At 39.3% G+C, this 16,159-nt stretch overlaps 1 protein-coding gene across 1 annotated transcript in view; it reads right to left on the bottom strand.

Annotated features, from left to right (window-relative positions):
- SIDT1 (SID1 transmembrane family member 1) overlaps nt 1–16,159 on the bottom strand; it is a 166,268-nt gene that overhangs the window by 52,558 nt on the left and 97,551 nt on the right. Inside the window, exon 10 of the mRNA XM_021007140.2 lies at nt 8,100–8,143. Coding sequence (XP_020862799.1) covers nt 8,100–8,143 — 44 coding nt within the window. The remainder of the gene's footprint in view (nt 1–8,099; nt 8,144–16,159) is intronic.

Below are 16,159 nucleotides of genomic sequence, written 5' to 3'. Positions count from 1 at the left end.
TCACAAGTTCAAAATAGGGGAGGAAGGCTTTGGCTATATAGTAATTAGTCTGAAGAAGATCTGGTGTTTTTGATAGACTGTAAACTTGGTATCAAAACATGGCAGCCAACAGAGGTAATTCAGTCTTAGGCTTCATTAAGAGAGGCATGGTGTGTGCTAGAGAGGTACTCTGTCCTGTTCAAATCAACAAGCATTTTTCTTTTTTTTGGCTAGGCAATGAGGTTAAGTGACTTGCCCAGGGTCACTCAGCTAGTAAGTGTCAAATATCAGAGGCCAGATTTGAACTCAGGTCCTCCTGACTCCAGGGCTGGTGCTCTATCCACTGTGCCACCTCGCTGCCCCTTAACAAGCATTTTTAATGTGCTTGGAATATATCTGGAAAATTTGCTCTGTTCTGGGTATAATATTTTACTAGTGACATTGATAAGTTAAAGAGCAACCAGGATGGTGAAAGTCCTCAGTCATATCACAGAGAGGAGAGGTTGAAGAAACTGGGAGTGTTTAGCTGGAAAAAGACAAGACAAAGGGAATATGATGACTGTCTTCATGTATTGAAAAGCTGTTTGTGGAAGAGGAATTGATCTTGCTCTAGAGGAAACATACAGGAACTTTCTGATAGGGAGTTTAAAGGTGGAGCTGCCTGGAAGAAGATTTCATCTTGAAGTGAAGGCAGATCTTAATTATTAGCATTGTTTCAAAGTAGAAAGGTTCTCTTTGTGCTGACAGTGCTGTTACTGACATGGTGGTCCCTAAACCCCACAAAATGTACTTCAAGAAGTGTGGCAAGTGGGGCAGCTAGGTGGTACAGGGGATAGTCAGGAGGACCTGAGTTCAAATCCAGCCTCAGACATGTACTAGCTGTGTGACCCCGGGGCAAGTCACTTAACCCTGAATAACTTAACAAAAAAAAAAAAGGCATGTCAAGCAGCAGCCTCACAGACTGACCTAGTATGAGGTGGGTAAATACTACCTATGTGGTTAGGGGGAAGTCGCTATACCTGGAAGCAACAATCTAGTGATCAAACAAAGCCAATATTCCAAATAAAGACCAAGGCCACCAAGAAGAGGGTTGGCTAGATGCCCTCTAGGGCAGGTGGCTCAGTGAATAGAGTGCTGGGCCTGGGAGTCAAGAGGACCTGAGTTCATATCTAGCCTCAAACATTTACTAGCTATGCAACCCCAAGCAAGTCACTTAACCTTGTTTGCCTCAGTTTCCTCATTTGTAAAATGAGCTGGAGAGGGAAATGGCAAACCACTCCAGTATCTTTGCCAAGAAACCCCAAATGATTAAAAAAAAAAAGAATGTAAGGACTGCCATACGTAGTGATCTAGGCAATATGATATTCTTTTGGGACAGCTAGGTGGTACAGTGGATAGAGTACCGGCCCTGAAGTCAGGAGGACCTGAGTTCAAAAAAGGCCTCAGACCAAACACTTGATACTTACTAGCTGTGTGACCCTGGGCAAGTCACTTAACCCCAATTGCCAAAAAAAGAAAAAAAGAAGAAAAAAAGAAGAAAGAAACCCCAAATGGGGTCACAAAGAGTTGGACACAACTGAACCACAGTAACAGATGGCCTCAGAGGTCATTTCCAACTCTGTGATTTTGTGATTCTGAATGAGAGGCATGACATAAGCTCTGCCCCCTCAAATCATCTTGTGAATTGGACCCAAATTCCTTCCTTGGTGTAAAAGCAGGAACATTGGATTTGAAATCAGAAGACTGATCTAGGTTAGAATTATATCTCTTCTGTTTATTCCAAATGTGTCTTTGAACAAGTAACATCCCCTCTCTGGACCTCAATTTCCATACCTGTACAATGAGGAAGTAACCTAAACAGTTGCTTCTAGCTCTAAATATGAAATATCAAATATGTATAAAAGTAATTTTTAGAATGTTAATGCTCTGTCCTTTTGACTGGAATAAAGCTAAATCCAAATAGCTCCATGAAAAGCATGGATGTACAAATTAAATGAAAGGCAAGGTTGATATTAGGAAGCTGTCACATTAAGGTTTAATTTTACATTTTCAATGTTGGAGTTTGCATCCAAAAAAACTGCACCAGAATTTTAGTATATTGCCACTAGGGGGCAATAATTTGCCAACTGGGACCTGAGATGCCGGTTCTAACTCAGTCCTACCTATGTATCACACAATTTTGTTCATATAAAAATAGATTCCTCTATTAAAATAGCTAAAGTGAGCCAAACATTCATGAAATAACAAAAACAGCTTATACTTTGGGGGGCAATTCTTTTTTAAAAAAGGAATAAACTCCAATATGCTGTATGTGTATGTGCACTAATTTTTCATTCCTTTTCTAATAGCTTATTCTAACCATAATCTTGTATAAAGACCTTGATTAGTAAAATAATCTTCAAAACTTGCTCTTAATCTTAACTTTGTCCCATAACGTTTTCTGGGGCAGTTTGGTAGTACAGTGGATAGAACACTGGGCTTGGAGTCAGGAAGAGCTGCATTCAAACTTCTCCCTGGCTGTGTGACTGAGCAAGTCATTTGACTTCTGTTTGCCTCAGTTTCCTCATCAGTGAAATGAGGATCATAATAGCATCTACCTCCCAGGGTTGTTGTGAGGATTAAATGAAAAGATGATAACTGTAAAATGCTTAGCACAGTGCCTGGCACATAGTGTTAGCTGTTTTTATTAATTATTATTTTAGTAACTTGTCACTTAACTGTCAGCTTGCTAGCCTTCATGTTTTTTTCTGTATTTGGGAGAACCCTAATTGCCCTCTTCCAGTCAAATCAAAAGGGAGGTAACAATTTTCCTTCCAAGGCCTCTTGTTCAATTTAAATTGCCTGTGTCTGGATCTGCCACCATAGGCTTCACACTGAAAGCCTAGCTCAGGTCTGCAGAAACCAGATCTGAGATAAAGCCACGTATGTTCCACATATGAAGTATATTCTCGGTATATTATCTGGGGCTGAAGCTATATAATAGACACTCAGTATGAGTTCAGCCTTCTTCTTGGGGACTAGATCTCCAGAAATTTATTGGCCAAACCTCTCATTGGAGCTCCCTGATACCTTCACCTCCCCTCCCCACCCTACCCCCCATCCCATTACAACTCCCTGGTGTTTCAAGATAAAACAGCCACCCACCCTAACTCCACCATATGTCCAACTAGAGAGTAGTGATTCAAATAAACTGGTATTTCCATAGTCCTATTATTAGTAGATGAGCACCACCTATATCCCTAATTCCCACCTTATCACTTTCTTACTTAAAAATCTCCAATGGCTCCCTATTGCTCTTAAAATAAATACTTCTTAGCCTGGCATTTCAGGGTTTCCAGAATCTGGCTCTAATTTTATACAACTTCTTTTCACATATGCTGTGAAATAGTAAAAAAAAAAATCCAGGAAAAAAGAGAAACTATTTCAGGGAGATTTATCAGTGCTTTGGAAACCAGGAGATAATTGTTACTAGGAATGTCCACTGAGGTCTCTTCCAACTCTACCAGCCAGAAACGAGACAGTTTCAGTTATCAACAGACATAACAGAAAGTGAGAGCTCTGTCTACATTGGAGATAGAATCAGGAAGAGGAAACAGTAAGTGAAATTGGTGGTAGCTATAAAAATCTAGTTATTGTGCTAAGTCCTGTTGAGCTGAACTGAATGACATAGTATATACCTATAATTTACCTGTCCACAAGTCATTTGTAAGTCAAATCAACAAATATTTATTAAGTGCCTGTTATGTGCTAGGCATTGTGCTAAGGGCTGGGCACTAACTCAGTACCCTGAAATTTCCCCCCACTCTGTTGAACTTCTCTTTTATGTGTCTGTTGTGGTGAAGATTCTGGGAAGTAGGGATCAGTGGGGGAAAGTCTGTGTTCCCAAGATCATGAGCACGGAGACAGAATGCCAAAGAGCCTTCCATTTGGCAATGAAGTGAAGCATATGCTTCTTCTAAGCTCTCTAGAAGACTGACCCTCTCCAGGAGCAAGACTTCATTGAAGGAAAACTGCAATTGATTCAAAGTAAAGCAAGCATGAGAGAAAGCGTGGGAGGCTGGGACACGGAAGCAGGAAATATTGGATAAGATTTAGCAATCTTTTGTTCCATGGCTGTTGAATGTCAATAAGTCAGGGAATACTAATGTCTCTAAAGAATTGAAATTAAGGACTACACAAAGGGCAATGAAGAGGTACAGAGTGAGCACAATCTCACTGTGACATCGCAATTGTGGGATCATGAGGGAGAAATGGGATAAAGGATCCCCATACAAAAAAAAACATAAGTGAAAAAAAATGAGCTGGTCCCATGGTGAAAGCAAGGGCTAAGTGATAGATAGCCTTGTGCTCTCCTGGCATCCTTGTGATTCAAGCGAGAGTAAGGAAGGCCCAAGCACACTAATGGCAGGATTTGGACAAGAGTCATTCAGAATGGGTAGGTATGGGTGGGCTGCAATCTGCATTATTGGAGGGAATATCCACACTGATGAAAGGTCACAGATCCATTGGAATATTTGAAAATAATGACATAATGCCTTACATTATCATGAATGTATTAATTTCATAGGATAACTAAAAGTAAATATCTCAGTTAGGAACTCATAAGCATATCAGGAAGTAGTAATTTTCATTGTGTTTCCAAGCCCCCTTTCCTTTTGGTGTTTCTTCTCCACCATCTTTCCTTTAGATCAGTGACCAGATTAATTTTCTATTTGAATCTCTAGTGCTTAGTAAAGTACTTTGCACATAGCAAATACGTAATAAATGTTTTACTCATTTATTCATTCATTCAGACGCATGGGACCCCGGTTGTCTCTGGACTGCAGAAAAACTTAAGGTAACAAGTGTTATCTTCAAGAACAAACTTGCACATGACAAATGTCATTCTGACACCCTGTCAATTTTTCTTAGAACCCTTGGTCATCTTACAAGTGAAATCATCTTGTCATAGTAAAGATGAGTCCAGAAAGAAAAAAGAAGTATCCAAGACAAGTAAGAACAGCACAGTAATCTCCAACGGACCAATCAGGGAATGGCTGCGCTGAGCCAATGTTATGGCAATGGTTTTAGTCTCATCACAAAGGGCATGCATTGAAAAGAAGCTGTTCCATAGAGAGCACTTCAGTCAAAGATAGGAATTCATGAGAGGTTACCGCAGGTAGGAAGGAACGCCTTTCACCATCTCAGTCCCGAGTTCTCTGCCTCCTTGGGAGCTTCCAGTGCTACCCACTATCTCCTCTCTAGGGGTCTATTAAGCCTTCTATGTAACCCAATTGAGATGGGGGAAAATGCACTTTTTTCTTCAGTCAGTCAAGTGGGTTGGGGTTTTTAAACCTTATTAAGTAATTAAGGGTGGGAGTGGGGTGGGAGGAAGAAAATAGAAAAGCACAGAAACAAAAGAACTTACAGAATACAGGCTGCTCATCCTAACTCAGTAAGTTTAGCCCCTGCTGGTCTGTTTCAATGTCGCAGGTTAGAGCACACACAGTCCCCATTTCTTTTCTTTCTTATTCCTCTCTGGAGTGAGATGGGAGAAGCTGGACCAGGTTACTCAGAGGTCATATAGTTGGACCTGAATTTGAAAAAGAATCCCCTCTGATCAGATTTAGATGAATTTCATTTGAAATTCTGGCCAAGTATTATAGGATTTTCAGTCCCCTCCCTGAACCAGCTTCTTAAATTTTTTCCCATCTATGGTCCAGACCCCAAGTTTATCTCGTTAGTCTTAGGTGTTGTTGGTCGGTCATTTTTTCAGTCATGTCTGACTCTTTGTGACCCCATTTGGGGTTTTCTTGGCAGAGATACTGGAGTGGTTTGTCATTTTACAGAGGTGGAAACAAAAACAGGGTTAAGTGACTTGCCCAGGATCACACAGCAAGTAAGTGTCTGAGGCTAAATTTGAACTCAGGTCTTCCTGACTCCAGGCCTGTTGTTCTATCCATTGTGCCACATGACTGCCAGCCTCAAGTTGCATGCATTCCTGATCTAGACCTACTTGAATTATGACGTCCTACCCTGGTCCTTGACACCACCATACCCTCTTACCCCCAACACCAAATTTTACTCCAAGATCAGGCCATCTTACAGACATTTCCTTCTTCCCTTACCTAAAGCTTTCTCTGGGCTCTGGAAGTATTACCCTTGACCCATAATCCATTTTCTCAGTTCAGTTTAACTAAATTATATTTGCTATACTTTGGCAAGGGAGAGCTTTGATTATTACTCTAAGACAGTATTTCAGCCTAGTCTCATCAGTGGCCACATGGCTTAATGGGACATGGAGGCTAGGAGTAAATTGCTTTTTCTTGGAACCTGCCTGCATTGCACCAACTTCTAATGTCCAAAAAACAGATTCTTTGTGTCTTTCTATTGCAAAGACTTTACTCCCTTCTTAAGTCCACTTCCTTTTTTTGGAAGGATATGTCTACCACTCAGCTAATGTGCAGAGCAGAATGAGTAATAGGCGCAAAATTCTATGAATGATCATGCTTAAGTTAACTAGTTCCACCGACTTTCCAAACTTTTCTTTGATGATGTATAGTAGGGGTAGGAGAGGAGGGAAGGAGAATTACTTTTCATGTTAGATACTAAGGAAGAGAATCTCAGGGCAAGAAGGGATCTACAGGTAAAACATAACTGAATGAGAATACCTTTTATAACATCACCATGGTTATCCAGTCTCCACTGAAGAGGAATCCACTTTTGACTCTTGTTCCTAAATGCATTAAGATCTAGCCATACCCAAAATCCTACCAAGCAATATTTTACTGATTTTCATTTAAAACACATTTGACAAATAAAACAAATTTCCTCTATCAGCTTAAATATTACTTGTGTTGACTTAAAAAAAAAACCCCAAACCAAACAACACTGCTTAGTGAATACCAGGCTCTATATATAATTTCTCTGCCCTTAAGGAGCTTACATTCTAAAGGATACAAAACACTTTGTAAAGGGAGAAGGATCTGAAGCTGAGGGAAGAACCAGTGAAATAAAGGAATCAATATCATCAAAAATCAATAAAACACATGAAAAATGGGGAGGCAAAATTCTAGGGGGAGTAAGCAGAAGAAATCACTGAAAGTGTCAAAAGAACGGCTCAATAGCTACCACCTACCTATCCTTGATGCCAACACCTAGAGTAGCAGTTTGGAGGAATAAGTTTAGACTTCAGAAGTTTTATGTTTACCCCCAAAAGACCCAAGTAAGACCACTGTACCCTTACTTGTCAAATTCAAATGGTAGGAAATAGGTCATATTTTCTCTAATTGTTTATTTTGATCACCTTTGTGTACTGTGTACTGTTTAATCAATATTAATGTGGTTTTCTAGGACAGTGCTCTTGGTCTATTTTAAATCCTTTAGATGGTTTTAGTTTACATTTATTATTTTTAGTTCAAGGAAATGGCAAGGTAGAATTGAACTGGCTTTTGCCCAGACTGAACTCTGTATGATTTTTGCCCAGACTGAGCTGTATATAACTATACACTGGCCATTGAATGTGGCTCTTGCTAAGGGCCAGTACAGTACATTCTGCCCCTCTGGCAATGGTATGATCCCCAGTCACTCGTGATTTCTGTGGTTTCTTCTAAATACATCACATTTATAAGCAAAAGTTCACGGTTAGTTCACAGTTCAGAGACTTAGAACTGGAAAGGACCCGAGAGGCCATCTGGTCCAGCTCCTTCATCTTACAAATGAAGAAACTGAGGTCCAGGGAGCTTATTGACTTACTGAGTGTCACACAAGTAGTAAGCATCAGAGGTAGGATCTGAACCCAAATCCCCTAATTCCAGGGCCAGTGTTTTTCATTATACCATAGGACGCCTTTACATAATGTGTCTAGTGTCTCAATAATTGGCACTTTATTGAGAACCTAAATCTAATCAAGGTAGGCTTCGTAATTCCTATTGCCTTGGTTGCCTCAGAAAGTATTCTACCATGTCAAACTACCTTGTGGGATATTGCCCAGAGGAAGGTTTTTCAAAGCTACAGAAGTAAGAAAGTATGAGCTATTGAATCATTTTTTCCCACTTTTCTCTGAACGGGGGTTGCTGATATGATATTTACTATCATTCCAAGTTCAACAGAAGGTTCTTTTAGTCAAAGTTTCTTCTTACCATCACTTGAACAATATCTGCCATCTATGGATTTCCCCCGAAATCTGCAAAGAGATACATATAAACATTTTTAAGGACAGAGAAAGCCACAGAATCTCACAATTATCAAGAACTTCTCCCCATGTTTGTTTGATAGGATCAGCAGTGTTGAGGAGGTTAGTGGATACCAACCAATACGCTGATATCGACATCTATTTAATTCTAGTGAGGGTTCTGGGAAAAACTCAGATTCATGACAAGTTTGTTGGTAATAATAATAATAACTGACATATATAGTGATATAAAGTTTGCAAAGTACCTTACATTATCTCATTTGAGTCACACAGCCCTATGAGGTAGAGACTATGGATATTGGGCAGCTAGTGCCAGATCTGAAGTCAGGAAGACTCATCTTCCTGAGTTCAAATCTGGCCTCAGCTTACTAGCTGTGTGACCCTGGGCAAGTCACTTAACCCTGTTTGCCTCATCTGTAAAATGAACTGGAGAAAGAAATAGCAAACCATTCCAGTATATTTGCCAAGAAAATCCCCAATGAAGCCACAAAGAATTGGACACAACTACACAACAACTATGGCTATTATTATCCTCATTTTACAAGTAAGGAAACTGAGGGTCCCAGAGGTGAAGTGACTTGTCTCAGGGTCACACAACTAGTAAACTGTAGAGGAGGGGATTCAAACCCAAGTGTCCCTAACTCTAAGAACTCACTGGAGGTGTACAATTGTATACAATGGCTGAGTCTGCGGCTAAGGAGAATCGTCTTCCTTACTGATCTCCAAAAGATTCTGTCTAGCCTGCTCTGTTTATGCTACCAGTCTTCAAAATGTTGTGATAAGCTTCCAGGGCAATAACGATACTTAGCGTTTATCCCATCTTCTTTCATCTTCAAAGGTATTAAAAATAAATTAATTAATTCACTTTAAGTCATTAATTAATTCCATGAGACATAAATATCCATGCCTGGTTTGCTCCTTGGCACTAATGTGTTTATTCAGTTACAGCACATTAACAGATGGAAATCTTTGCTGGAAGGAGTTTAGATTTGTTTTATCTGTCAGTGATCTCTGTGATAACTAGGATATCTGCCTGTCTTAATGAGCATTCTGTAAAACTTAAACCACTATGCAAATGTGAACTATTCATTATCACAATGCTTGAGTGACCAACTGAGCAAATAGGAGATTAAAAAAAACCAGGAGATTAAAAAAGAAAATGAGCCATAGCCAGGGCCATATATCTTAATCTGCTTTGGGATAAGGCATTTGAGGATCTCATCCCATTAGGGTAGTTTAGATTGAGAGCAGGAAGGCATCTTGGAGGCCCTCTAGGAAGATCCCCTTATTTTACAGAAAAAGGAAAAAGGAAATGGAAGCACAGAGAGAGAAAGCCCAAGGTCATCCAGGTAAGTCAATAGCAAAGCTGGGATTTGAATTCAGATCTTCTCATTCCAATCTGATGTCTTTCCACTATTTAGTGCTGGAATGGAGGGCCTTTTTTTTGAAGGACAATGGATAAACAAGAGAATCCAGAGACGGGTGTCCAAGATGGCAAAAGGCCTCAAAATCATGCTTTGTAATAACTGCTTGAAGAAATTAGGGATGTTTAACCTGGAGCAGGGAAGATTTAGGGGAGAATATAATTATTTTAAAGTATTCCAAAGGCTGTTATATAAAAGAAGGCTGAGATCTACTTCTCTTGGCCTTAAAGGGAAGTATTAGAAGCAAAGAGTGCAAGCTGTTGAGATGAAGACTGAAGCACAATTTCCTAACAAGTATCTCTGCTTGCTGTGCCAAAGTGAAATGGGCTGCTGCAGTGGAAAGCAGGCTCCTATTCCCTCCAGGTCTTCAAAAAAGGCTGGATGGCCACTTGGTGGCCATGTTACAAAAGAGATTTTTTTTTCTTCAGATGCAGGTTGGATTAGTAGAGTTCTGACTGCTGTTCCAAATCTGAGATTCTATGATCTAAAATTTAAGGTAAAAAGACAGTGCAGAACCTAATTACTTATTGGATGAGTCAGCTGTTGTCCTGGATGCTTATTTCATTTCCTCTCCCCTCTATTAAGGAAATAGAGTATTTCACTTAAGTCCTACTATGATGCTTTAATGTGTCATGAAGTTAATCTTAGGTTTATCATGGCAGTTGGGTAGCACAGTGGACAGCGAGCTATAGGCTTGGAGTCAGATAGATCTAAGTTCAGATCTGACCTCAGAGACTTACTAGCTGAGTGATTCTGGACAAGTCACTTAATCTCTGTATATCTCAGTTTCCTCAACTCAAAAAAGTGGATAATAATTGCATATACCTCACAGGTTGTCGTGAGGATCCAGTGACATAAGATTTGTAAAACGCTTAGCACAGTGCCTGGCACATAGATGCTATAAAAATGCTTATTCCCTTCCTTCTTTCCCTTAGTAGGCAAAAGGACAATAAATTTTTGTAGGTCCTACCAACCAAAAAAAGCTTCAATCACGGGGCTGGTTACTGAATATGGGTCTATTGAAGAGATTCCCAAACTTATTTGGCTTACTGCCCCCTTTTTAAAAAATTACTCAGCACCGCTCTGGAAATCTTACAAACTAGGAAAGAAGTCTCAGATTAAGTGTACAATTGCACCTGAGGCTACTCCAACCCCCCCCCCATTGTTCCAGCACCTCCCAGGGGAGCAATATCGCCCACGTATCATCTGAAAGTCAATCAACTTAATTTCAGAGAAGTTTGGCATTGGAAGGTTGGGTGCTGGATGTGAAATTACTCTCATGGTAGAATCATGGAACTCTGACGTACAGAAGGATACAACTCAATTATCAATACCCCTTCTTGGTAATCTAACAGGTATGGCTACACCAACGTCATCTTAGGGGAAAGGGGCACAGAACATTCTGCGAAGACTAGGCTAGACTATTTAAACAAGATCAGTAATTCTCAAAGTATGGCCCAGGAACCTACAGGGGTCCTTGAGACCTATTTGGGAGTTCACAAAGTCAAAACTATTTTCATAATAAGGAAGATGTTTTCATTGCTAATACAGAAAATCATAATGGATGTAGCCCCATAGAAACAATAGCTCTTTGGAGGGTCCTCAACAATTTTCAAGAATGTAAAGAAGTCTTGAGACGAAAAAGTTTGAGAACTACTCAACTAGTTTATGGGATCATAAAGCTGGAAGATAGCATTTGAAGTCTTTCTGTCTCCTTGGTTCTGTGATTCTATGGCCCACAAAAGAAAATGGTATCTAGGTTTAGGCGCAGGAACGAGGTCCTTAGCACATCACAAAGGGATTTGGGGGTTAGAAATGTCTTTAGGGTAGGGAACATTTAGATAAATAGATAGAGAGATAGAGAGGGAGAGAGAGATAGATGTGTGTGGAAATATATGTAGGTTGATATATAATGTATATATATACATAATATATGTAAATGGATACATATGTGTATGTCTTTACATCTTAATATCTGTCTATATAGAAAGGAATCTCTATAATGTAAAGATATTATAAACTCTCCCCCCCAACACACACACATGCACACGTACGTTTTACTCTGACATCATAACCTCTGCTACAAGAGCCATGGGTTGTAAATAAAGACCTACTGAGCAAATGCTATTAGACCTAGAGAAATAATTTGACTTTTGAAAACTTTGCACTATTTCTATCTGGTGCAGTGAAGCAAGAATTTTCCTCCTGTTACCATTTTTTCCCTCATTCTATTTTCCTATTTAGATTGCCAATAGGCCTTATGTCTCCAGATTTCTATTTTCAGTTTGTCTATATTTGGCAAGGATCTCTGCTTGTGCATTTAACTGCAGTAAAATTCTGGCACCTTAACGTTTCAGTATAGCGCCCTGTAACAGTTTAAAAAAAATTTACACTTCTCAGTAGGTTCAATACCAACCAATGGATTTTCACATGGTAGTCGTGTTAGTTTTTGTCTTCCTGTAAGGATGTTACTGATGAATGGAAATCATATCCATTAAAAACAAAAATCTTCAGACCAGAGCTTTCTTAGAACCAGGATCCTGGAATTTCTCTTGAGAATCTGACAAGGCCCATCCAAGACGAAACTGTGACGCAGGCCAGGTTTATCCTTGGCACCTTCTTTGCTTCTTTTGTGATTTCCCTGTACCTATTCACAGTCTTCACACTGTACCCTCACACAGAGCTTGCTTAGGGTCCCTAAGATGTAGCACCCCAAACTTGTTTTTACATGTAATGGGGGGAAAATAAAATACTAAATAAGAGCTTAAAAAAAAAAGAAATGTAACAACCCATCTAGACTTTCCCTTTCCATTTCCTTAAAAGTCACTAGCCCCTCAGGATTCTCTTCCCTTTTCTGCTGATCTGATTAATTCACATAGCTGATATAACATTGGGGTGATGTGTTATCTCTCCCCGGTGGCCATTATTAGGAGCACAATGATAATGGCAACAACAATTCACCTACATACATATAGTGTTTTCATGTCCACTATCTTATTTGATCTTCAAGACTACTCTGTGAGGCAGGCAGGACAGGGATGATTATTCCCATTTTTCAGATAAGGAAACTGAGGATCCAAAATGTCATTGATTTGCCCAAGAGCACACAGCATCAGAGCTGGGGCTGGAACCCAGATCTACTGACTTCTGATTTGAAAATTTTTTCTTTCAAAGTTTTATTTATCCAGCGACTTCTTTTGAAGGCACTCAAAGACATCCCTGGGGCAGCTAGGTGGCTGCAGTGGATAAAGCACGGTTGTGAAGTCAGGAGGACCTGAGTTCAAATGTGGCCTCAAACCAAACACTTGACACTTACTAGCTGGGTGACCCTGGGCAAGTCACTTAACCCCAATTGCCTAAAAAACAAACAAACAAACAAAAGACATCCCCAAAGACACCCTACCAGATCAGTGAATTGGGATATTTTGAGGCAAGAAGGCCTTAAGGAACCTCTTAAACCTTATCACATAGGCAGATAGTAACTCTGGGTCCACAGGGGGCTAGCCCAAGTCCATCAGTCATAGAACTGTTTATATCTGTTTCTTTTGCATGTTCAGAGGGAGAAGTATCATTAGCTTATCATGAAATTCTCTGCTCCTCTTTTGTAGTTATATGAAAAGTGTGTATATGAAAAGTGCAGAGACTCCAGCCCTCTCTTTAAAAATCCAAGCTTCAGGCATAGTGGGATGGGTTACAAGAAATTCTAGCTTTTTTTTTTCAGAACTTCTGGGAAGAGAAAATGCCTGTGGCTTTTAAAAAATTGTTCATCCCTCCATGCTTTCCTCCCCACTGTTTATGGAGCTTTCAGTGGGATATTGGTTCTGTAACATTTAGGTAAAGAGAATGAGGAGATCACTAGAAATAATTTGTGCTGCTACTGTTCCTCATGATCTATTTAAGCTTCCACTTTAATTTTTTTCTTCTGTTCCTTGAATCCCTATGCTCTACTTTTAAAAATGATGTTTAGATGGATCTATGACCTATGATCTCATCAATAGGGTTTTTCCTCCAATAATACAATTCACAAGCCATTCAAGACTTCTGATCCAGGGTGACTCTTGTCCATGTCTTCTAGTAATTCTTCTACTGGGAATCCATCCATCACCCCTTGGGTCTTTCTCTTGACTTCTTCACATTGTGTGAATACCAAAGGAGCACAGGCTATCCATCAATTTTCTCTCCCTCTTGTTATTTAACTGCCCTACTTTTTTCCCTCCCATCATTTATCTTTCTTGTACAATTAATTCTTCATTGGTAACGTGTTGTAAGTTGCTCATATCCACAATGTCCTTTGGGTGATCTGGAACTCTAATACTTCAGAGATTGTGGTATTCCATGACTTGCAACTATACATCATCACTAGAAAAAAATACTAATTTTCAAGTAGAAGAGATTTTGTTTCAATGAAAAGCTTGAGCTCATTAAAAGGAGTATATAATTTCCCAAAGGCTGGTTTGCCAGTTTGATAGCCTTAGCCTGTTAAGGTTTTTTTTAAAGGCAATTGGGGTTAAGTGACTTGCCCAGGGTCACACAACTAGTAAGTGTCAAGTGTTTGTTCTGAGGACGGATTTGAACTCAGGTCCTCCTGACTTCAGGGACAGTGCTCTGTCCACTGTGCCACTTAGCTGCCCCTAGCCTGTTAAGTTTTAATCTAGATTCCTTTCTATCCTCAGTGTGTCCAAAATATATATATTGAAGGACCAGTTGCATCATTAATTAAATAACATAAGACAACGTCCATTAACTGAATAACATAGGACAATAGGCATCCTTTAATAGTTTAACAGCAAATTCCAAGAAGTGCTTTTTAAGCACCTATTACAGGCAAGATAAAAATTTATAATCAAGAATAGTAATGAGAAAAACAAATGGTATATAATTACGAAGATTTAAACAAACCATTGAAAATAGAAAATGGGAAATGAACAACAGGAATGACATCAACACTGGTTTAATTTCATCCAGAAGTTAAACTAATATAAATTAATTGCTGCAACAAGGAGACCAAAAGAGCCCAGAAATCACCTTAGTCAGCAAACATTTGACTTAACTTGCCAGAAAAAGATGGCTGTCAAGGGCAAAAAGAAGTAGGAATATAAACTCATTTATAAAATCTTATGAAGAAGGATAATGGATGATTACGAGCAGAATCTTCTCAAAAAGCAGAGATGAGTAGTGGAGGGCAGAACCAGTTTTAAAAAAAACCTGGCAAAATATATGACTAAGCAAAGTCATCCCAAGGGTATTCTAGATGAAACAGAAGGAAGGCCATAAATGGAAGAAAAATGGAAAAGGTTTGCAAAAATCATTGTCTTCTCCATCAAGAATAGTGGAATCACCATACTTGGGTCCTAATATCACAGTTCTTGAGGAGCTAACAGAGAACACAGAAATGTCACTAAGAAGAACAAAGGTAAGAAAATGTGTATGTGTGTGTGTGTGTGTGTGTGTGTGTGTATGTATATGTATAGATATATATGTGTGTGTATACACATATTTCTATATTGAGACCCTCAAAATTACATTGATGGTAGAGCAATTCTATGTACACATACGCATGAGAAAGACAGAGACAAAGACAGAAAGACAGAGAAAGGAGAACCAAGCTTGGGGGATACATTTACAAGGTATCTAAAGGAGGGGGAATATACCAAAGGCTTGGAAAAAAGTCTTAGACTTTAACGATTTCAAAAAAAGTGACCAAGAAAACCTCAACTACCAACCTATGTGCCTGCACTCCTCTCTCTCTTTCTGTATTTGAGATACACACACACACACATACACACACACACACATAAGCATTTGATTCAGCATGTGATTTTGTATACACACACAAACACACACACATAAAATCTTTATTAGAGTTATCTATAGGGGGCATAGTGGATAGAATGCCAGGTCAGGAATCAGGAAGATCTGAGTTCAAAATCCTGACTCTGGGCAAGTCATTTAAGTCCTATTTGCCTCAGTTTCCTCATCTGTAAAACTGGGACAATAGTAGCATCTACCTTCCAGGGTTATTGTGAAGATCAACTAAAGATAATAATTGTAAAGTGCTTAACACAATGCTAGACACGTAGTAAATGCTATATAAATGCTTATTATTATGATTATTATTATCAGAGCAACCACACCTTCCAAAGGATCTTATATGATTTTGATAGGTGCCTAGGAAACATCATCATAGGAAAACCTTTAAGACACTATTTTTCTTCTTCTTCTTCTTCTTCTTCTTCTTCTTCTTCTGCTAGGCAATGGGGTTAAGTGACTTGCCCAGGGTCACACAGCTAGTAAGTGTTATTATGTGTCTGAGGCCGGATTTGAACTCAGGTCCTCCTGAATCCTCCTATTTTTCTTCTGCTGAATCAAATGCTTTTTAATAGTCACAAACAATACACACAATTGAGCTTATTTTCCTATTCCTTTCGGTCAATTCTGTGACTGTCAGATGTGATCTGCTATAGAACATCTTTTGCAAAAGCCTGCCCATTTCATTCTTCTGTCATTATTAAGGATGCTTTTGATATATGTGCAGATTAATTTCTTAAGGATCTTAGAGATGAGAGAAGGTATATGTGAGTCA

Source organism: Phascolarctos cinereus, unplaced genomic scaffold, assembly GCF_003287225.1.
Source record: "Phascolarctos cinereus isolate Bilbo 61053 unplaced genomic scaffold, phaCin_HiC Scaffold_726;HRSCAF=1367, whole genome shotgun sequence".
Classification (NCBI taxonomy): domain Eukaryota; kingdom Metazoa; phylum Chordata; class Mammalia; order Diprotodontia; family Phascolarctidae; genus Phascolarctos; species Phascolarctos cinereus.
Note: the sequence above shows the minus strand (reverse complement) of the source record. Positions and strands in the feature narration are given on the sequence as shown.